Here is a 23,996-nt window from a genome sequence, read left to right on the forward strand (position 1 = left end):
AATAAAATATATACACACAAACTCAATACTATAAATTTTCTATAGAAAACATAGGAAAAAGCCTTAAAAGATATGTACCAAAGTAAAACAGTAATTACTTCTTGAAAGGAAATAACTGACCAGGATAAAGATGGATGATTACAGGGATTTTAGTCTTGGTTAAAACAGTTGACAGCTCCAGTCAAGATAGCGGCAGGTAAACACGGCTCACCTCTTCGCACAACCACATCAAAACTACAACTAAAATACAGAGCCATCACTCGCAACCATCAGAAATCGAGTTGAATGGAAGTCTAACAACTACAGAATTAAAGAAATCACGTCCATCCAGACTGGTAGGAGGGATGGAGATACAGAACAGGCTGGTCTCTCACCGATGTGTGGAGGGTAAGAATTCAGAAGGGATAACTCGGGGGTGAGGAGTCCCAGCCCAACACCAGGCCCTCTGGCCCACGATTCCAGTGCCAGGAAGGTAAGTCCCCATAACTTCTGGCTATGAAAACCAGTGGGGATTGAGTAGGTGGAAGAAACTGCTGGAGTCCCAATCAGTTCCTCTTAAAGAACCCACAGACAGGTTTACTCAGACTCACTTCCTCTGAACTGTAGCACTGGGGTAGCAGCTTGAAAGGCACCAGTGGCATAGAAGGAGAAACTGAAGTGTCTGACATCAAGACCAGAGCTGGAAGATAGCTTTTCCCCAGAAGAAAGGCAGATAGAGGCCACTGCCCCTTTTCTGAACCTTCCCCCCACAGAGCCACAAAACCACCTGGCTGCTACTGTATCTGAGACTCCATCGACCTGTCTAACATTGTTTGCCCAGCCCTGAAGACTCAGTTCTACCCAACTTTAAGGACCCACCCAAACTGCTTTTCCATATGAATGGCTGGCCTTGGCTCATGTTTCACAACTTCCTAAATCCTCTCAAACAAGTAATAGCCAGTCTTGGTGAGCCCCCAGCCTCCATACCTCTTGCTAAATGGCCCCCCTCCCAGCACTAGCAGCAACCAGCCTAGATTCACAGCTTGGCTTAGCCTGGGAATCTCCAAACCCAGCATGAGTAGCAGCCATCTCAGATTGCTTTATAGCTCAGGCACGGTGGCCATGGGCAGAACACAGGTGGGGGCTGATCATGCCTTGAACCACCCAGGAAACCCCAGAGCCTGTGCACCACCCAGTGGACAGCTGCAGACCATGTTGGAGCACCACCACCCTGCCCCCACATAGGTGATCCTCCACGGAGAGCAGAGGTTGGTGGTCAGTGGTAACAGCCAATCCTTGCAGCCTGGGTAAAATCCCTCTCATTGATCTACCAGCAATCAAGGCTCAACTACAAGAGGAGGGTGTACTCAGCCCACACAAAGGGTACACTTCAAGTATTCAGCTTGGGTAATAGGGAAGGCTGTGCCACTGGACCCTACAGGACACCTACTACATTAACGTTAGGCCACTCTACCAAAACAGGGAGTCATAGCAGCTCTACCTAATACACAGAAACAAACACAGGAAGGTTGCTAAAATAAGGAGACAAAGAAATATGGCCCAAATGAAAGAACAAATAAAAACACTAAAAAAAGAACTAAACAAAATAGATACAAGCAATCTATCAGATGTAGAATTCAAAACACTGGTTATAAGGATGCTCAAGGAACTTAGGACCTCAACAGCATAAAAAAGATCCAGTCAGAAATAAAGGATACACTAATTGAAATAAAGAAAAATTTACAGGCCCTGGCTGGTGTAGCTCAGTGGATTGAGCGCAGGCCTGCGAACCAGACAATCTCGGTTCGATTCCCAGTCAGGGCACATGCCTGGGTTGCAGACCAGGTCCCTGCAGGCCAATTCCCCGCAGGGGACGCATGAAAGGCAACCACACATTGATGTTTCTCTCCCTCTCTCCTTCCCTTCCCCTATAAAGATAAATAAATAAAATTTAAAAAAAATTTACAGTGAAACAACAGTACAGTGAATGAAGCTGAGAATCAAATATCAATGATTTGGAACGTAAGGGAACAAAAACCAACCAATCAGAACAACCAAAAGAAAAAAGAGGTTAGTATAAGCAGTCTCTGGGACAACCTCAAGTACTCCAACATTCGCATGAATGGGGTACCAGAAGAAAAGAAATAGCAAGAAATTAGAAATTTATTTGAAAAATAATGAAAGAAAACTTCCCTAATTTGGTGAAGGAAATAGACAGGCAAGTCCAGGAAGCGACAGAGAATCCCAAACAAGATGCATGCAAAGAGGCCCACTCCAAGACACATCACAATTAAAACATCAAAAGTTAAAGATAAAGAGAGAATCTTAAACGCAGCAGGAGAAAAGCAACTACCTATTGGGGAATTCCTATAAGACTGACAGCTGATTTCTCACAAGAAACTTTGCAGGCTAAAAGGGATTGACAAAAAATATTCAAAGTCATGAAAAGCAAGGACCTACAGGCAAGATTGTTCTACCCAGCAAAGATAGTCTTTAGAGTCGAAGGGCAAATAAAGAGCTTCCCAGACAAGAAAAAACTAAAGGAGTTCATCAATATGAAACCATTATTATATGAAATGTTAGAGGGACTTATTTAAGAAAAAGATAAAAACTATGAGCAATAAAATGGCAATAAATACATATCTATGAACAATTGAATCTAAAAAAACAAACTGAGCGAACAAGAACAGAGACACAATCATGGACACAGAGAGCATATTGATGGCTTCCAAACAGGAGTGGGGTATGGGGGATGGGTGAAGAGGTGAGGGGATCAAGAAGTATAAATAGGTAGTTACAGAATAGCCATGGAGATGTAAAGTATTGGAAATGGAGTAGCCAAAGAATCTATACGCATGACCTATAGACATGAACAATGGTGTGGGGACTGCCTGAGGGAGCAGGGGGTGCTGGATGGAGAGGGGAAAGGGAGAAAATTGGTACAACTGTTAACAGCATACTCAATAAAATATAACAAAAATATTTTGAGTTTTGAAAACAATTGTAAAGTAAAAACATATCTAGTATATATTAAGTAAAAAAAAGCCAAGATGCAAAACAGTATGTATATACTCCATTTATGTTATATGAAAAGAATATCCAGTTATACATTTATATTTGTATAGAAAACAGCTAGAGAGATACTCATCAATTGTTAACAGTTATTATTTCTGGGAAGTTGGACTAGGGAAAAGACACTTATTTTTTTATATTAAATGCTTTTTACTGTTTGACTTTTATTCTATTTATGGCTTTTATAATACCTCCATAAATTTTGTTTACTTCTCAATCTATAGGGAGAGCTTTGCTCTATAATAAGAAAACAAATTAACCCATTTTGTGACCCTGTATGATGATTCTGCTTTACTTTAGATGCTTCAAAGCTGCGAGGCAACAAAATGAGAAAAAACAAAGAACTACAATCTACTAAAACATGCTCTAGACACAAGAAATACACAAAATACACAAAGGAAGAGAGTATATTTATATAACCAACCGTATTCTAATGCTTTGGTTTCGTTTTTCCATTGTTGTCATTCTATGTTATATAAATACTATATATTCTCCTTTCTCAGCTTAATATTAAATGCACTAATGTGCCTTTTCAGTAGATAACTTGCCAAAGGATTCTAGTGATCAAGGAGCTTATTCTTCAGTTCCTGAGGACAGTGCAGGCCCCTTACCAAGGTCTTTTCATCCAAACTAAATTAGAGGAGATCTGGTTCAAACCCTGAAATCAGTGTCAAAGCACAGTGTCCTTAAACTGGGTTATTATTTGATTTCCTCCATTCGTTCACCAAATCCATCCCTCCTACCACCATGACTTGGGTTTAATAATCCCATCTCCGTACACAGGATGTCCTCACACCGACAAACCTCAATAATACGTGCAAACAAATAAAGTGTCTGTGGCATGTCAGTCTCCACAGACGCAGAAGTGACTCTAGCTGAGTTACTATTTGCATCAGTTGCATTTCATCTCTATCTAAAAGCAAGGCCATTCTATAAACTCAAAATGGATTAAAGATTTAAATGTAAGAATTGAAACCATAAAACTCCTAGAAGAAAACTTAGGCAGTAATATCTCTGACATTTCTTGTAGCAATATTTTTGCTGACATATTTCCTTGGGCAAGAGAAAAAAAATAAACAAAATGGAACTACATCAAGCTAAAAAGTTTTTGCACAGCAAAGGAAACCATCAACAAAACAAAAAGACAACCCACTGAATAGATGATATTCACCAATGATACATTCAAAAAGGGATTAATATCCAAAACTAAGAAAGAACTCATACAACTCAACACCAAAAAACAATCAATCCAATTTAAAAATGGGAAGAGGACCTAAAGAGACGCTTCTCCAAAGACATACAGATGGCCAATAGCTGTATCAAAAGATGCTCAACGTCACTAATCATGTTATTCTATAAACATGTATGACTTATAATATATCCATACACTTTGTATCATACATCTATACACTTTGTTTACCTCTCAATCTACGGAGAGAGCTCTGCTCGGTAATTAATCCGATTAATCCATGCAAATTAAAACCACGATGACATAGTACCTCATTCCTGTCAGGATGGCTATCATGAACAAATCAATAAACAATGAAATGTTGGTGAGGATGTGGGGAAAAGTGAACTGTTGGTAGGAACCAATATACCAAAAAGTGCACTGTTGGTAGGAACACAGACTGGTGCATCCACCGTGGAAAACAGTACAGAGGTTCCTTGAAAATTTTTAAATGGAACTGCCGTATGACCCAGCAATCCCATTTCTGGGTATATATCCAAGGAAACTTAAAACACTAATTCACTGTAGCATTATCTGTACTGTTCATTGCAGCATTACTTACAATAGCAAAGATATGGAAGTAACCCAAGTGCCCCAAAATAGACCAATGGATAAAAACATTGTAAATATATGCAAAGGAATATTTTTCAGCCATAAAAAAAATGAAATCTTACCATTCACAACAATATGAGCGGACTTAGTATTATGATGAATGAAATAAGTCAGACAGAGAAAGACAAATACCATGCGATTTCATTTATATGTAGAATCCAAAGAACAAAATAAATAAACAAAAGAGAAACAAAGATAAAGAGAACAGGAATAATAATTACCAGAGGGAAAGGGAGTTGAGGGGATGGGCGAAAAAGGTGGAATTAAGAAATTGGCAGTTACAAAATAATCACAAATATGTCAAGTACAGCATAGGGAATACAGTCAATGATACTGTTATAACTATGAGGGACCAAAAAAATAAAATTTATCTATGAAAAACTGTGCATTTATTCTTACATGTTTAAACTTCAGTCACCTTCAAAATATTCTCCATTTGATGCAATACACCTATTGAGATGTTTTTCCACTGCTCAAAACAGTTTTTTAATTAATTGATTTTGGTGCCTTTTTGTGCTTCTGATGTTTTTTGTTTCACCTTTTCCATATCAGCAAAACGTTTCCCTTTAAAGACTTTTTTCATTCAGGGAAACAAAATAAAGTTGCTCAGGGTGAGATTAGATGAATATGGAGGGTGGGGCACAGGGATCATGCTGTTTTTGGTCAAAAACTGCTGAACACTTAGCATGATGTGGGCAGGTGCACTCCTAAATCACCCATCATGAAATGGGCAAATGCACTGAAAGAGTCTTCAAAAAATTCACTAAAGCCAAACACAGACTCTTGCAACACCACCAGCTGGTACACTGATACAGATGGGTTCCCAGAATACTCACCTAGTAGGGGAAGCCTATACTACAAGGCACCCACCCTTCAGAAAGTAACTCAGGTTTTTTGGCGTCCTCCCTCATACGTATGTTGCCAGGTGGGTACTTGAAATTTCAGGGGGACCACTTTATAAAGTGTATAATTATCTACCACTATGCTGTACATCTGAAACTAATACAAAATAATATTAAATGTAAACTATAATTGGAAAATAAAATAAAAGCAAGGCCATTCTAGACTACATCAAACTTCAACTCAACCTCTCGCTGGGGCTTCCAGGACCACACCCGACAGCACTCACTCACCCCCATGACTCTGCAGCGCTGCTCGACGTCCTCCCACATAAAATGAACTATGATACGACACATGTATTTCCCCGTCCGGCCTTCCTGCTTCATTCGCACAAGGCACATCCTGGGTGGGAAGAAGACATAAAGAGTCACTGGTTGTTTGCACTTTTCCCATCATACGTTTCCACTGAAGGTCAGCTCATCTGAGTGATTTCAGCAGAGCACAGAATAAAAACGTTAGAAGTGATTTTTAAAAACTGTTGCTGAGGTGCCCTGACCCATGTGGCTCAGTTGGTTGGGCATCATCCCGCAAAGTGAAAGGTTGCCGGTTCAACTCCCGGTCAGGGCACATGCCTTGGTGATGCATTCAGTCCCCGGGCAAGGTGTGTGCGAGAAGCAACTGATCGATGTTTCTCTCTCACACTGATGCTTCTCTCCCTCTCTTTCTCTCTCCCCTCCCCTCTCTCTAAAAATAAATAAAACCTTATAATAAATATCCTATTAAAAATAAATCTTAAAAAAAAGACTTTTACTGAGGCGTAACAGAGATACCATAAAGTATATAAATTGTAAGTGTTCATATTATTCACACCCACGTGAGCATCACCCAGACCAAGACACGCACTACTCAGAAAGCTCCGAAGGCTCCCTCACACATGGAAGGAGCTACCTGTAGAAGAGAAGTCAGTCTGAAACCTTCCTTCTACTGAGGAAGATGGAGTCCTGCAGAGGGCAGGCAGTCTGCCCAGCCACAGAGCAGTCTGTACAGGCGGGGACAGTGCTGTGCTGTCCAGTATGGAAGCCACAGGCTACACGTGGCCACGTGAGCCCTTTACAAAGGGCTCAAGTTGAGATGGGTGTAAGTTTAAGACTTCAAAACTTAATTCAAGAAAAAGTATATAAATATCTCAAAAATTTTACACTGCTTGTATGTTGAAATGTTATTTCAGATATATTACATTAAATAAAACCCATTATTAAAATAAAGTTCATTTTTTTCTTTTTACTTTTTTAAGGGGGCTAGTAGAAACTTTTATATTAAATATGTGACTTGCACTTGTCCAGAATATACATCACAGAAAGTATTATGCTTTCATCTGTGTCATTATCAAATTATTTCCTCCCTTAGAATGTGGCTCCACTGAAGGCAAATATCAAGGCTGGTTTTTTATTATCATTGTATTTCCAGGGCTTAAGTATAATAGACACTTGATATATATTTGCTAAATAAATAAATGACTAAACTCAGGACAAAGTTTAGGACTCTTTCCCCTATACCACCTTGCCTTTAATCAGTCCAGAGGGCTCTCTCTGCTTAAGACCTTACATAAAAATAAAGAATTTCATTTTATTAATAAATACAATAGTATATGTAATAATATATAAGAATATAAACAGGGTCATCAACTTTCCAAGCTAGTTCCTAATCTCATTCTTATGACCACATTTAAATTTTTATTATCTCTTATCAAATAGTTACTAAGCAGTGACATCAGGATTACTTACCTAAAGACAATTCCTGTGATTACTGTGGAATATTCAGACAACATTGACAATTCGATCTCCAAGAATTAATCCTGCCCATTAACATCTATTAGCAATACCATGGTACAATGGAATGATTCCAGCTTGACCTGCCTCAACATCTCTTTTAGTAACTCAGATGGAGAAAAGAAAACACACTTATCAAATTTGCAGATGACAAGAAGCTGGGCAAGAAGACAGATATGCTGGATGACCCAACCATGAACCAAAAATACTTCAACAGGCTGTTTTAACAGGCTGAGTCTGAGAGAATGAATTTGAACAAGAGTAAGTCTAAGGTCCTGCCCTTGGGGCTAAGAGAACAACTGTAGAGGTACAGGATAGGTGAGTCATACCTACCTATGTATGAAAACATTTTACAGGCTTAACTAATACATAGTATATGTTCGAAGGGAGGCAAGAGAGGTGAGGTTGTCCCCAAATTAATGTGATTTTGGCTACAGTAACAGAGACACAGTTTATCTTCAGTGTATAAAGTGAGATTTAAGTGAGATAAAGTAGGAACTCAGCACAGAACAGACTAAAATTCTGTCTATAGTTTGAACATTGTATATTTAAGAGACAAAAGGAAGAGACAAAAGATCAAAGATATTTAACCTGGAGAAAAACAGGAGTGTTGCCTTAAATGTTGTAGCAAAGTGATTACACTGTCCAAGAGTTAGACTCAGAACCAATGTGAGGGACACAGAAAGAGAATCACTCAGCATTGAATTTTGAAAGCAAAACTTTCTACCAAAAGTTTTAAAATATCCAAATGATGGAATGGATAACCTCAAAAAGCAGAGAATGGCCTATTTCTGAAGGGCAAATAAATGTGTGGTGGGAACTCAGCTACCTGACAACCCAATCTCTAATGTCCCTTCCGACCTTGGGATTTGCTGATTCTGTGATTCTAAATTTGTAGCCTCTGAACCTAGTTTGTGCCTCAGAAATAACACTTTGTGACAATAAAGAACAGGTCATGGAAAAAGATTTGGGTCACTTTTTATGATATAGGGCATATTCCAAGCAGAAACAAACTGGGGAAAGTTCAACAGTTCTTTTCATAAGACTTTTCATAAAGTTAATCAAACTACTCATGTCAGCCTCTCACCTAAAAAGAGCTGTGTGTTATGATGCTTAAGTGTCGTCAGAGGCCAATTCATCAACAGCAATAGTGAGGTAATGGAATTCTTCATTTATTTGAAAACTCTGTAGTTTGTTAATACACCTGCCCTCTGAGGTTTAAAAGGCACAGATTTTCTCAGGCCATAAACTTACTAACTATATCAACATGGGGCAAAGTGTTTTTTGTTTTGGAGCTATTTGTTCTATAGCCCTTACAGATAACAGCAGGCTCGAAGGGTTATCTGGGTTGAAAAGATAAAGATAAATTGAAGAGACTTTCAAGATGCCAATGAACATAAGTTGAGCTCCTAATGTGCGAGTGAATATTAATGGTTGGAGGCTGTGGGGAATAACTGAGTGATGGCTAAAAAGGGCCCAGCTTCCAAGGTGCAGTTAATCTCCCAGGGGAGACCAAATCTGCCACATACACAATTAGCCCCACAAGAGAATACGGTAAGTAACCCAAGAGAAGTACAAAGTGCAAAGGGGTTTGAGAGGATTACTTTTGGCTGAGCAGGAACACAGAAAGTTTCGTGGAAAATGAAACATTATACCTGGGGCGTGGAAAGATGAGCTGAAGTGGGACAGGTAGAGACAAAAAATAAAGAGAATTTCCAGCAGACGGAACATTATAAGCAGGGCAAAGGAAGAGCTCAACACACGTAAAGGAACAATGAGTTTATGGGAGGGCAGGGTTAGGAAACAGAAAAATATGCTAGCGAGGTCATAAAAGGCTTTGAAACGCTATGCTAAAGAAGTCTGGACTTCATTCAATAGACAATGGAGAGCCACCGAAGGAGGGGTATAATAAATAACATTAGCACCTTGGCACTGAGAGCAGATGAGTCTCTGAGAAGTTAACTCTTTCTTCCCAGCCTCAACCCTGTAATCAAACACTAACGTTACTACAGCTGAAAATGACTTAGTGAATATTTACATTACTTGAACTATGGTATTCGGAACAGTCTGATCCAGAAGTATAAACTAAAACATGCGCGTGCCTTTCAAGAGATGCACAACCGGCCTTGACCAGACCAGCGTGGCTGAGTTGGTTGGGTGTTGTCCCACAAGCGGAAAAGTTGCAGGTTCAATTCCTGGTCAGGGCACATGCCTGGGCTGCAGGCATACAACAGGCAGCTGATCAATGTTGCTCTCCCTCTCTTTCTCCCTCCCTTCCCCTCTCTCTAAAAATAAATAGTATCTTTTTTTTAAAAAAAGAGGTATGTAACCAGCAAAGTTTGTTACGCAACCAGCAAAATTTGCTATAAACTGTACCTATTATTGCTGATACTAACAGTTTAGAAAATACGGATTCAAGCCTGCTAAATGAAAGAACAAATTCTAATTACTCCTAAAACATTGTACCTAATTAGTTCAATAGACATTTATTTGATGCAAAACACTTTCAAATAAATCACACATAACTCAAGTTATAAAATCAAAACAAAGAATCAGTCTTCTCATCAACAGGGAGTACAATGAAGATTCCCGTGAGTTCCATGGGAAAATACGATTCTAACCCACAGGGCTGCCCACTCACCAGTGCCATACTCGGCTAACTAAAAGCTCAACTAGTTTTCACCCTGAGCTTGTGAATCAAATTCTCTAGGTAGTTAAGGACAGAAAGTAGTCCTGGTGTGCAGAACTTCTATGTTTTCTTCTTCAAGGAAAAAGCACTGTAGAAGGCAGAGCCCACATCTTAGATAGTCAGCTGCCTAGAATGTCCAGGCCAGGCAGCCAAAGGTCAATGCTTAGGCCACCTGACCTTGCGGCCCACACATTCAGTCTATTCCTTTCTCTTTATTATCTGTTTTAAATAGGTAATACTTGCATGTGGCAATAAACACCAAGTCTCCTTCCTACCCACATCCCCCAGCCACCCTGTTCTTTTCCCTAAGACAACCAGTTAGTAGTCTTCAGGCATCTTTCCAAATATAATCCACAAACTTATATGAATGAATATGTATTCTTTTTACATAAACAGTAGCCTTCTTTTTCCCTATTTTTCACAATGGTGGTATTCTACACACACTGTTCTTACACTGAGAATATACTTACTCTGCCACAAAAAATGTGGGTGAAGAAATCTCAACTCCAACTGTTTCAACCACAAATACCACAGTCACCCCAGTGAAAGCATTTTTCTTGGATGCCAGAGATGATAGATTTCCACTAATTTACACAGCAATCATTTGGGTAACATCTGATCTAGGCTGAATTCAACTTATCTGGCAATATTTCCTATTCTAAAAATGACTAAGAAATAGGAAAAAATCCTTAATAGCAAAAATAAATAAGTGCTATAATTAACAGCTGACACAACCATGTGCCAGGCACTGTACTGTGATTTGGAAACATTATGTCATTTAATCCTTATAACACTCTATTGGACTAGTATTCTTCCTGCACCCATCTTACAGATAAGGAAACTGAGTCTTGGAGAAATAACTTGCCCAGAGTTACAAAAGCCTTTAAGTGTCAAAGGAGATCTGAGCCCTGATAACCTGATCCCAGAATTGTATTGTTTTCCTACCTTCTTTAATGATGAGAAGAAACCCTCCAGAATCCATTTACTCAATTTTTTATTTAATCCCCACAAAAGCAGTAATTTAGTAGTTTCGAAACTAGCATTGCGTTAGAAACAGCATATCAGAAGGGAAAAGACTGGCTAGCTGGAAACAAGCATAACTACAACAACAAAAAGTGACTCCTGGCAACCTAACAGGAAAGAAACTAAAAATGTATTTAAAACAGACCCCAAAACTAGAACAGCCACTGAGGTTCAACAGGGAGGGCAAACCTACCCAGTGCAACTCAAAGAAGACAGCCTACCAAAATCAGTAAAAGTTGTCAGGGCCTCCCAAATCATCCAGAAAATGTGTCTACAAAAACATGTTATGAGGTGAAAGGAAAATGAGTGAAACAAATTCAAAATGGTAAACAAAACAAAAGATCTGATAATCCTGGCACCCACTGAAAAACAAAGCTAGCACTTGTCACAGGCCCTGACCAAACAATAGTGTTTGAGTCATTAAATAAACTGTCCCACAACTGAGAACACTAGGCTTAAATAAGAAAACAGAATAAGCTCTACTGCAATCACATCAAGGATGCATTCCTCATAACAAGTTAAATGTGGAGAGATCAGATTACATTTTGCTGCTGATTCAATTTCATAATTTCAGAGATGTGCTGGGAGGAATAGAAGAGACTTTCACGCTAAAACATAATAAAAATTGCCCGTAAGAATGCAACATAAACTTAAGAAAGAGACAACCACCTACTCAGTTTTGCTATGAACCTAAATCTGCTCTCAAAAATATAGTCTATTTATAAAAATCTTTTTAAAAAGAGACAACCTAGATTAGGATGACAAAAATATTTTTAAATGAAAACTAACTACCTAGAAGAAGTATATAAAAATAACAAAAGGCTGGGCCTGGCCAGGTGGCTCTGTTGGTTGGAGCATTGTTGCATGCACCAAGAGGTTGTGGGTTCAATTCCTAGTCAGGGCACATACCTAGACTGCAGGTTTGAACCCCAGTCAAGGTGCATATGGGAAACAACCAATAGATCGATATGTCTCTCTCTCTCTCTCATTAATGACATATCCTCAGGTAAGGAATAATAATAATAATGGGCTGAATGTTTAAAAAAGAGAAAGACAATATGGTAATACAAATTCTTGCATTAAATAATTAATTTAATCATTCACTTATCAAGCACCTACTAAGCACCCACTACTATCACTTACTAAGCACCTATTCTTGAGTATAGACTTAATCTTTGCACAAACTATTATTCTCTGTTTGGAGCAATTCCAGTTTCTAGTTACCCTCCTAAGTTTGATAATGTTCCTAAACCTACAATTTATTATTGAAGTTTTAAGCTTCACAGTACTATCCTTGCCTCTCAGTGACTCCAGTGGCTCATAAATAATACTGATTTCTTTTACATATAAGGAAAGCAAATAATCCAACTAGCAAAGTAAAGAAAAAAAGGACTGTTCAAGCCCTAGTCTAATTGCTCCCTAATATCTCCAAAAGGTAAGCATAGAAGTGGGAAAAGGGAAGAAATACTCACTGACCAAGAAACTCAAAACAGAACAGGTTAAGATATAAATTCTGCATTACGGCAAATAATAATGATTACTACCATTTATTAAGTCCTCTAATACGAGACTTGTCACTGTAAGATATGTTTGCATTCACTATGTCTATCAATCTACCAAACCACCTATCTGGTAAAACTATGCCATTTCACAGAAGACAAAACTGATGCTCTGAGAAGGTTAAGTAACAAGGTTGTACAGTGGTGAAGAACAGCTAGAATGAAGCCTGCGTTCCCCATCCCCTCTTCCTCCCAAGCCACAGTCTCCCAGCACAGCGTCAGCATTGGCTGTTTCCCCCATTCTGTGTAAGTGCAGCTCCCAGAGCCTCCTTCTGCTGGATCTGACAAGGAGGAAGACAGCACTGCCTGCAGAGTTCAAAGGAACGAGCCTTTCCTAGTCATGCCTTCCTCCTCTCTGCCTAAATCTGGGAGAAAAGAATTCTTGTTATTCTTGACGCTGACCTCCTGCCATGTGCTGGCAGCTCTGGGCATCCTGTCTCGCTCTGTTGGGGCTTTCTGACAATGCCAGTTGTGTTTTGGCCTTGTTTCTCCCTCGTGGTAGTTTATAAGCTGCTCGGAGTGGATCTGATTTTGAATTAAATGAAGACTAGTGGGCACTTGGGCAGGTCAGTCATGCTGGCTGCTATGAAGGAATCCAAGGGGGACTTCCACACAGCCTGTTTCCCGTACTGTGCCACCAACCTGAGGCCAAGAAAGCAGAGCCTACATGGCCACACTCAAGCCTCAGCAGTGTACTAATGAATAAGTTTATTTATTTGTGAGCTGGCATGCTGAACCTTTCCTGGGGCTTGTGTACATGGCTATCTCCACCTGGTTTCCTAAACTCCCTCTCTACGAAGCCTAACCTTTATGTGGGGAGCACGGGGGCCATAAGACAGTCTGTGGGCAAACAGACAAGTAGGGTGAGGCACTTCCTGAAGCCATCTCACCTGACAGAGAGCCTCCTCCAAGAACTACACCTGGCCTGAGGCCTGCCTGTCAAATCCACTATAAAGAACAAGCTCGTGGGTAGCAGGTACCGGCGTTCACAGGTTATGCAATGTTAGTAAACTGATGCTGCAGAGGCCTTTGGTTTGGGCAAAAAGCTACATGTGTGGGTGTTGGAACAGAGCAACTCTGGCTGGGGGAGGGAGAAAAAGGACATGCACATGGCCAGGGCTCACCATATATAGCAGGTCTGGAGCTGCTGGAATCCAGCGTGAGCTCGAAAGCCCTACAGCTACATCAGACTGCATCGGTGGTTTTAAAGAGCCCTCTTGCAAAGGCCGCGAGTGTCTGCCAGGGCAGTTCTCTGGCTGGACTGAGACTGGAACCAGTCTGTTTTCCAACCCCTTCCCACCTCCACACCTTACTTCTCTTCTTTCCCAAAGGCTTCTTCCCCTGGGTTTATAAACACATTTCAGAGTTTCCCCGTCTTAAAATAAAAATTAACAAAATGCTCCCTCTGCCCCGTTTCTCCCTCTAAGTAATCATCCTCTCATCTTTCTTTCTCACTTGCAACATCTTAAAAAATTGTTAACTATTACTTCTTCCCCTTTTAACAACTCCATAAGACCCCACGTCCTCCAGTTCCGGCCCCCAGAGGCCCGCTTTCCCCCTGTGCTCCCGTAAGATCTGTGTGTCTGCTGAATGCACTTATCACCCTGTACTACTTTCGGGTTTACTTGTTGCCTCGCCCAGGACACACACAGTAAGTGCCAAGAAACACAGTTTTATATAGGTGACGGGCCAGTGCCGTGCCTTTCATTTTCAGAGGAAGAAACCGCTGTCGCCCCCAGGACCATCAAAAGGCACACGGGCAGGAGGTGAAGCGCTGCGGAAGAAGCAGTTCACGGTCAGCTTTGGAACTGTGCCTTGGCGCCTCCATTACTGCTAAACAGGACTGTGACAAATCCCTTAAAATTGGCCAAACTGTCTCCCCATTTGTAAAACAGGGGTGGGCGTGGACTAGCTCCGTGATTTTTAGATTGTGCTCCCAGAGTCCATGGAGCTCTGGAAGGGTCCTTCACCAGTGTGTACACTGTGAAGACCTGAAGTGAGCAGGTCATTCCCACTTCCACCTGAGTAGCGATTCTTTCATCTACCAGTACTCGCAAACTGTAGCGGAGCGTAAAATTTCATTTACAAAAATAAAGAAAGAAAACTGTTGGTAAGAAAAAAACAAACAAACTTGAAAACCACCAGGTACCTCTGCTTGGGATGCTTTCTCATCCATTCTGCCTTGTTAATGTCTACTGTTCAGACTGTGAATGTCATCTCTTCTGTGACGCCCTCCCTGACTGACCCACACTGATGTGTCCCACTAACTGATGTACCCCTCGAAGAGCACCCGCCCCAGGTATATTTTATTAGTGATTTGTTTACCATCTCTCTTCTAAATCCTAAGCCCTGTGAGGGCCGGGAACAAATTTTCTGCGCACAGTAGGTTCAATTACAGGGAAAATGCTATAATTTTGTGGATTTAAAAATAATCAGGTACTTAATAAAGTAATAGTATTAATTGATATTAAATATTACTACTGTCAATTAATACTAAATACTGGTACATTAATAAATAATTATTTAATTAGTTACTTTGGTAGTTTTAATTACCAATAAGGAAAACAACTTAATACTTACTTAGAGGTAGCTAGACCCAACACTTAACCTTCCTGTCCACCCTGTACTAACTAGGTTTTTGGCCAAGTTCTCTGACTTCTCTAACTTTCTGATTCTTCATATTTAAAACTGAAACAAACTAGTTGTAAGAATGTGTGAGATAATATATGTAAATAAATAAAAGGTAATATCTATAAAGGACCTACTAGCTATAATATTTATAATACACAACTTTAAAATAATTCTTTAAAATACAAACTGCATTTTATTCTCTGTCCACTCCATCCCCATCATAGGCATAGTCTAATTTTATTTGCTCCATTGCATTTTCTAAAATTAATCTGTGCACTTAGAAGGTACTAGCATTCCATGACAAATCTGTTAACATGTATAACTCCAACATAAATTCCAAAAGCAGAGCTCTGCGGCTCTCACCTGATTGGCCAACAGGTAAGAACAGGTAAGGCAGGGACACTTCCAACTGCCACGGGAGCTGGGTCAGATCTGAGGCCATCAATTATTTTATAAACATTTACTGATAAAAACTAAGAGCAAGAGATAGGACTGAGGAAAAGAAATAGCTCACTTTCCTATCTTACTTAAAAGGTAATAAGCCCTGACTGGTGTGGCTCAGTGGGTTGGACGTCATCTTGCAAACTGAAAAGTCACGGGTTCGATGCTCGGTCAGGGCACATGCCCAGGTTGAGGGCCAGGTTCCTAGTTGGGGGCCTGTGAGAGGCAACCAATAGATGTTTCTCTCCTTCTCTTTCTCCCTCCTCCTTTTCCCTCTCTATAAAAACAAAGAAATAAAATCTTTTTAAAAGGGTAGTAAAAATATTTCTTGCTCTCAATGATGTCATCATCCACAAGGAAGACCGATACACATATAATAAAATATAAAAATGCTGTCTGATGAGTGCTATAATAGAGGCATCCAAACTACTAAGGGAACACAAAGGGGACTAACTGCCTTCAGAGGGAAAGAAAGGCTTCAAAGGGCAGATGATATCTGAGTTGCATAACGAATGAAAAATAGGAGTTGTCAGGTGGAGAGGAAGGTGGCCTTCTAGGCGGAAGAAAATTCTGTACAGAAGACTTGGTATTTCTGTGATAAAGTTTCTCCCTCTTGCAGAGGAAGGAGTGGTGGTGCTGCTGGTACCTAGAACAGCACCAGGTGAGCTAAGGGAGGAGAGGCATATCTAAGGAACATACATTGTCCTGAAACAATGATGACATTCAGGATTATGTGTGTGTACCAATCCAGTCTGCACTGAGCAACATTAATTATTCATTAACTGACACAAGAAGAGGGAAGCTGCAGGCCAAAGACGTTTTCAGGTACTACTACTGCTTTCATAACCCAGTAATTCAATTTAATGGGTGTCATCTTGAATTTTTGCTTAAAATGAATTCGAATGGAATAGAAAATATCAGAGATCATCTGACCTTGAAAGGATAAGTTTTACAAAACTATTGTATGAGATACATGTGTGCGTTCTGGGTCACAATGTAAAATGCATTTGTTACTAAGGATCATGGTTAAAAAATAAAAACCTTTGAGTTGGTGACTGGTGAAGGGAGTGAGGGAAAAGTCACGGACTCCCAGGTTTCCGGTGTGAGCGCGTGAACAGATGGTAACACCACTGACCAAGACAGGGCACAGAGGAGGGGGCCTGCTTTTATCAAGTCCTTGCAGGGATGCTGGACAGCCCAGATGGCAACCTCTCCCAGCACTTCTTCGGCAGCTACAGTCAATACTAATATTGTTCGGCAAAGACAAAGAACACACGGCCACTGCAGCTGCAAGTTCACATTAACACACAACTGATAAGGGCCCTCTGGAGAGGTCCCAGTCCTAAATCCCAACACGCAGAAAAACCTGAGCTCCAGAGAGAGCAGACAGGATAAGGGAAAGATCAACACCTCCAGGGAACGATCAGGATGTGAGAAATCCTGCCCCTGTTCTAAGAGTCACTCTTGGGAACCCAAGCAAGCATTCTGGAAAGTCCACTGTCCGGGTATTCTGTTTCCTAGGTGGTTTGGGGGGTTTGGAGGGACTGGGAATTCTTGCTACTCTAACGACTGCTTTCTAAGCCTTACCGCCTCCCCCCCCACTCGCGCCTCCAGGAGGCATTTCCGTCCCTCCACACCTCTAGCAAGACCCCTGAGTTCAGTAATATCGAGTTGGGCTGTCCCTTAGTCTCCCACCTCAGAGCTTCAGGCCAACGGAAGAGGGTGGGAAGGACAAAGCTTCTCCACAGACTCGGGGTGGATCCATTACTCTCCCTAACACCCCTCTCCCTTAGAAGACAAGAGTTCCCCATGTCTTCTTGGGGATCACAGCACAGCTGGGTCCCAAAGGACCTTCCTGGTGACCCTTCGCCATCCACTCCTCCACAAATCTGCCCAGACACTTCAGACGACTGGCTGCCCTTTAAATATTCATGTTCTTTTTTTTTTTCACACACACACCATTCTTTTATTGTGGTAAAATACATAAAACATACATTTTACCATTTTAGCCACTTTAAGTGTACAATTTAGTGGCACCAATTACATTCACTATGTTATGCAACCATCACCATGATCTATTTTTAAAACTGATCATCATGCCAAACAATCCCTTAACTATTAAGCAATAACTCCCCATTCCTGTCCACTCTCAGTCCCTGATAACCGCCAATCCACTTTTTCTATGAGTTTGACAACTTTAGGTACTTCATATAAGTGAAATGATACGGTATTTGTCATTTTGCAACTAGCTTATTTCACCTTCTACGTGCCTGCCTATGATCTGTTTTCTCCTGATATTCCCTCTTCTCTGACAGTCTCCTCACCCTTCACGGTACATCTCAAATGTGACCTCCACCACACACTCTGTACTCATTTTCAGAGGGGAAGGGAAGAAGAGAGGGAGAGAAACATCAATGTGTAGTCGCCTCTCACACCCCCTGCGGGGGACCTGGCCCTCAACCCAGGCATGTGCCTTGACGGGGAATCGAACCAGCAACCCCTTATTTCACAGGCCTGCACTCAATCCACTGAGCCACGCCAGCCAGGGCGCATCTGTTTTCCACTAGACTAAATGTCTTGAAGGTGCAAACCATGTCAAATCCTTCTCTCCAATGCCCCACAATCCTTAACACATAGTAGGTTCTCGATCTGAGTTTACTGATTCAAACTGAAAAGCTAGTGATCCGCTCCACCAAAGCCTGTAGATCATAAGAACCACGGGAGGCAGGGTGGAGGGGAGATCAAGGGTAGGTTTGAAGCAGACAGCCTCTCGCCTCCCACTTAACTGGTGGTGGTACTCCCCGCCCCTCTGAGAAATTAAACCAACCTCAGCACGGAAGATTCAGCAGACACGTTTGGAAACGGTGGTCAACTTGAAAGAGCTGCAAGTAGTTTCAAGGTTCTCTCAGCTGCTATTAGTCAGGTATTGACCTTGGGATGTGGTCACAGGGATTATGTATTTTATTTTGCCATCCACTCCCTCTAACACTCTGATACCTCTAACTATGCGGGCAATAAAGAGTCTTTCATACAGCCTCTGAATATTATCTTTGAGCTCCTCTGGGAGCAGCCCAGCCTCTCAACCCTCCCACCTTTCCAGTGAGTAATTCCACAGGGCCACCTCTGCAGTCCTCCCCTCCTAGAAAAGTAGTTTTTCTCTCAGTAGATCCAGCTTCCCTCCTTCGGGGAGGGGGGGGGGAGCCTTTCCTAACCTCCACCATTCAGACAGGAGCTAATATGCCTTCTCAGCTGTCTGACTAAAAGTCACAGCACATTTCAAAGAAACGAGCAGAACTAGTGAAGGTTTTGATCGTTGTAGCCTCCTCTGTATTCCCATAGCACTGCTTCAACAAATTCACTCTGGGACTGAGCCATTCTGATTTATAACTGACCACTTCACATGTCTTATCTCCCTCAGCAGACTCTGAGCTTCTTAGAACTGTTGCGAATTTCCAGCAAACTGCCCAGGACATAGTGTGCCCTCAATAAACTACCAGCGGAGGGGAAAAAAACCCATAAAATGAACTGCCACCTTAGGTCCCTCAGCCGATCTCAGTGACTGAGTTCAGAAGAAGAAATATTTCAGAGGTGATCAAAACCAAACAGTCTTTATATAGCAGCCGGGCCATGATGCGCAGCTCAGCGGAAGGCAGTCTCAAACAAGGGTCCCTTTGACAGGGCAGCCGTGCCCACGTTGCTTAGGCACTCACTATGGGCAGAGCAGCAAACGTGGTTCTGCAGAATTTACTTTCCCAAGGCCTGGCAGTTCAATAAATACATTCCCCAGCCCCCACTTCAATGTCTCTCCTATATCCTTCTGACCTTTAATACTGTGTAACATTAGATGAAAAATTAATTTTTTTGGCTACTTATTTTGCAGCTGAAGAAAAATATACTGTTTAAGGTGTCAAATATTTTTACATGCAACAAGCCCGGCATGAATCTAACCTGTATGCACATTTTAGAGGCGCAGGCGTAAATGTCAGCGCTATAATTTGTTATAGGTTTCTGATGACCAGCAATGAAATGACCACGGATTTTCACAATTCAAACCACTTTTACGTAAATGTGAACTTTCCTAAAACAGCCAAGGGAGAGAACTTTCCATCCAAGCTCATGGAGCCTCTTCGAGATACTGATAGCACTGTTCACTGGGTTAGGTGTTCCTTGAGAAAATCCTACAAATATTAGCTTCTTTCTGGGACTATGCTTTGACCTTTAACAAAAATGTGCTTCAAGACACCAGTTATGAAAATGAAAGGAACAGTTTGTAATGCCTGAACAACTTCCATTTCATATAATCAGCCCTGCTGAAGGCTATACGTTTCAAGCTAGCAATGTTTAAAAAAAAATACATTTGGTGACTACATTGAAATTGCTCACTTACCAGACATGAAGAAGAGTTACAAGAAACCACGAGTTGAATGTATCAGGCATCTGACACCCTAGAAAATAACAATAAAGTATAACAGGTTTAATATGAATGGGTTTAGAGAAGAAATATTGATTATCTTTTAAATATTGGCAGGAATTTGTTCAACTAAAATACACAGCAGTTACGGGACTGTCTGATGATGCTATGGAGCGGGCGGGAAGCCACAGGGGCAGGACCCCAAGTTTGAAGAAAACCGACCGCAGTCAGACAGCCAGCCTTTCAGTCCCAGCCCCACCACTGCCTTGCTGCGCAGCCTTGGGCAAACCAATTCTCTTCCCTGCGCCTCAGCTTTTTCACTTCATTATAATGTGACCAAGATGATCTCCATGGTTCCTTCCAATTTCCATGTAATTCTGTTATTTTCCCTTCCTGGTCTCAAGTTCTTCTGGAAAACTAGACAGACACCACCTTGCCTACTTCACTTATTAAGGACAGGCTTTTTACTTGCACTCCGCTGAGAAGTCTAAGTTCTTCTAGTCTCCTTTTCCTGTCTTCTCTCTTTGAGGTGACCCAGTGTGTTACTGAATGATTCACCCAAAATAAATAACCAGAAGGAAGAAGTAGGGCTCTGGGGAGCTGTAGCCGAGTAAGAAAGCAGACCATTTCCAACGAAAGGCTCCGGGAATGACAAAACTCGGCAGGACTTCCTTCTCCTTGGTTTAAGATACCAAAAATCAGTCCGTGCTCAGCCATCCAAGCATCTCCGATCTCTAAGAAATGCCTCGGGCTGGATGAGGGGTCCCCCACTGAATATATTTCTCAATAAGGAGAAAATGACATGACAGGGAGAAAAGGTGAAGCAAGAGGATAAAGAAAAAAGAGAATCCGTGGGTCGAATCTGTCCTTTAGAGCAATGACTCAAGAAATAAGTGGTACCTTCTGCCTTTCAGAAAACAGTAAAGTACACAACATACTAAATGATAACAAGTAGGGGCCATGAGGAAAGAAAACACAGGGCAGGACCCTTGTGAGGAACACTCACACACCAATAACGATAAAGAGCTGGAACCCACTATGGGCCTGCTTTGTGCCAAACGTTACAGGAGGCGCTTTACACGCACTGGCTCAGTGAGTCCTCCCGACAGTCCTGGGAACTGGGGATTGCTACTGTCCCCATTTGACAGCTGAAAACACTGGCTCTTGGAGGGATCAGGACAATTGCCTGGAGTCACAGCTATGAAATGAGACATGTGGGACCAAATTCAGATCTGCCGACTCCAGGCACTGCGGTCTTAACTCTCAATCGCCCATCTAACATCAGAAACTAACACTCACTAAAGGCCCATATGACACACCAGGTCCACGGCTAGTCATGTCAGTCAGTGCAACACCTCCCTTAATCCTCACTTTACCCTGAAGGAGGCATTAAAATTCTCATCCTAGAGATGAGGGAGCAGGCTCCAAAAAGCTAAGTAACTTGTGGGCAGCCACAATATTAACAAGCTAGTGGCTGCGCTGGGGTTTAAGTCCGGGTCTGACACAAAATGACACCAAAATATTCTGGTGAGCTTACTGGGAGGTGCCCAGCAGCTGTCAAGTGGACTTCCTCTTGGAGCCCAGCAGGACGGAGGTGAAGGCTGGCCATACAGCTATTAAGACACATGCCATCTGAGAGTGGGCCAACCACCCTCCACCTAGAACAAGAATAGCCATGAGAAACTCTCAAGCCCGGATCTGAAGTTGGGTCTTTTTTGGATGCTAGAACAAAACATTAAAAAGAAAAGTTTTCTTGGAAGTCTGTCTTTCAATCTGGAAAATGAAATTTGGCTGCCTCCAAAGGACAATCTGTTCAACTGCTACCTCTACATCAAAGCTTCTCAGCAGCCTCCAGGAGCCTTTCCAATTTTCTCAGAGAGGGAATCAGTTCTGGGGCTGGAAAGCACAGACAGACAGACAGGCCAGCAACTGGACCTGGGTCATGATTTTCCCTTCTGGGGATCAGCTCAGGACTGAGGATGGGAAAAGAGCTGGCATATGACTGGTTCCTGTACACACTGGGGTCAAAACAGAAACCCACAAGGTGAAGCCCTAAAAAACAAGACCACTCAACACGAAAACACGGCAGATTCTTTAGCTCGATGAAATGAGTTCAAACACTTCAAAGTTAAAACCTGCTGTAGAGTCTTTTGCCATAACCACACTCTTGCTCCAGCACACACTCAGTGCATTATTTTCTGAGACGAGGCACTTTCTTCCTCAACACCGAGTTAGATAAAATTCATTGCTGTTATAGGGAGTTGGTGTTGACATGGTTGTTTGTTTAATGCAGGCTCTGGGGTCGAACTGCCTGATTCCAAACCATGACTACCTCTCACTGGCTTCAAGACTCTGAATAAAGTTACTTAGCCTCTCAGTGCCTCAGTTTTCTTCTCTGTAAAAGTGGGGAGAACAAGAGAAGCTACATTATAAAACCTTTGTGAAGACTAAATAAGGCCTGTAAAGTGTTTGGAAAAATGGTTAACATTTAATAGGTATTCAATAAATATTCACTATTGTTATTTTTCAGTGAGTTATTTAAACGCTAGGGGTTTAATTACCTTAGAAAAAACTCACTAATTATTTAAGACTGTGTCAATGAAATGATGAACTCCAATCATTGACTCACTCATTAAGGAGCCCCCTCTCAAAGTGTTACATGTTAGGGCCTAACCACAAAACAGCCTGCAGACAGCAGTATGGAATTAAACACAATGCTACTGACTGGCTGCCTCTGATCCAAAGTGCCCTTCAAAACAGAACTGGTCTCCAAAAGACCAGTTAGCAAAGCTCAGAGAGGATGCACTGGTTTATGCACAGCAGTGGGCTGCTGAGGTGTCTCACTGGTCAGAACCCACAGTTCCCGGCTCTGGATCAAGATCTCTGAACACTGACTGTGGCTTTGGGATGACAGTCTACTTTGGCATTTTATGGGGACCCATCCAAGAGGCTTATACACATGTTGTTTACTCACAAGTACCCTGCGGGTAAACCAATCAGTCTTACACATTATTCATCAAATATCATTGGCCTCACTTTTGCTGGAGTGAGGATGAGACTAAGCTACCTGAAGTTCTCCATCCTTTCAAAAAATCACTAAACTCTCAGGACTCTAAAGATCAAGCCCTAAAATACCAAAACCCAAGGGACCAATGACCACCTGAAAGGTGTAATAGAAATATACATATTCTCCTCTTTTAACCCAATCTGTCTGGTCTACTCCTTAGATTCTAAGATGGAAAAAAAGAGTCAATTTCATTATTTTATAGATATTCTTTATCTGTCTTCAAATGGTACTTTTCAGATTGGCTCCCTTCTTTTAATTCCCTAGCCACAGTTTGGAACCACTCTGATTTGATGTTAAACATTTTATTTTATTTTTGATTTTAGAGAGAGGGGAAGGGAGGGAGCAAGACAGGGTGAGAAACATCAATGTAAGAAAGAAACATCGGCTGGCTGCCTTCTGTATGCACCCTAGGGGACTGAACCTGCACCCCAGGCATGTGCCCCAACCAGGAACCAAGCCAGTGACCTTTCTGGTTCCCAGGACAATGCCCAACCAAGTGAGCCACACCAGCCAGAGCTTAGTTTGATTTTAAACTTTAATCTACCCACAAATGACAAAGATGGACCACAATGGGGCATAATATCACTGAATACTCCATGGTTCTAAAAGGCAATT

The 23,996-nt window shown here is 41.6% G+C and overlaps 1 protein-coding gene across 4 annotated transcripts in view; it reads right to left on the reverse strand.

Moving 5' to 3' along the window:
• LOC119063247 (ubiquinol-cytochrome-c reductase complex assembly factor 1) overlaps window positions 1–23,996 on the reverse strand; it is a 95,511-nt gene that overhangs the window by 40,270 nt on the left and 31,245 nt on the right. For all 4 annotated transcript variants that reach the window (XM_037164497.2, XM_053671277.1, XM_037164498.2 and 1 more), the window contains 2 exons: window positions 20,291–20,348; window positions 6,025–6,133 (listed from right to left, as the gene is read on the reverse strand). In XM_037164497.2, coding sequence (XP_037020392.1) covers window positions 6,025–6,133; window positions 20,291–20,348 — 167 coding nt within the window. The remainder of the gene's footprint in view (window positions 1–6,024; window positions 6,134–20,290; window positions 20,349–23,996) is intronic.

The sequence above is a fragment of the Artibeus jamaicensis genome, unplaced genomic scaffold, assembly GCF_021234435.1.
Source record: "Artibeus jamaicensis isolate MK-2021 breed Jamaican fruit bat unplaced genomic scaffold, CSHL_Jam_final contig_685, whole genome shotgun sequence".
NCBI lineage: Eukaryota > Metazoa > Chordata > Mammalia > Chiroptera > Phyllostomidae > Artibeus > Artibeus jamaicensis.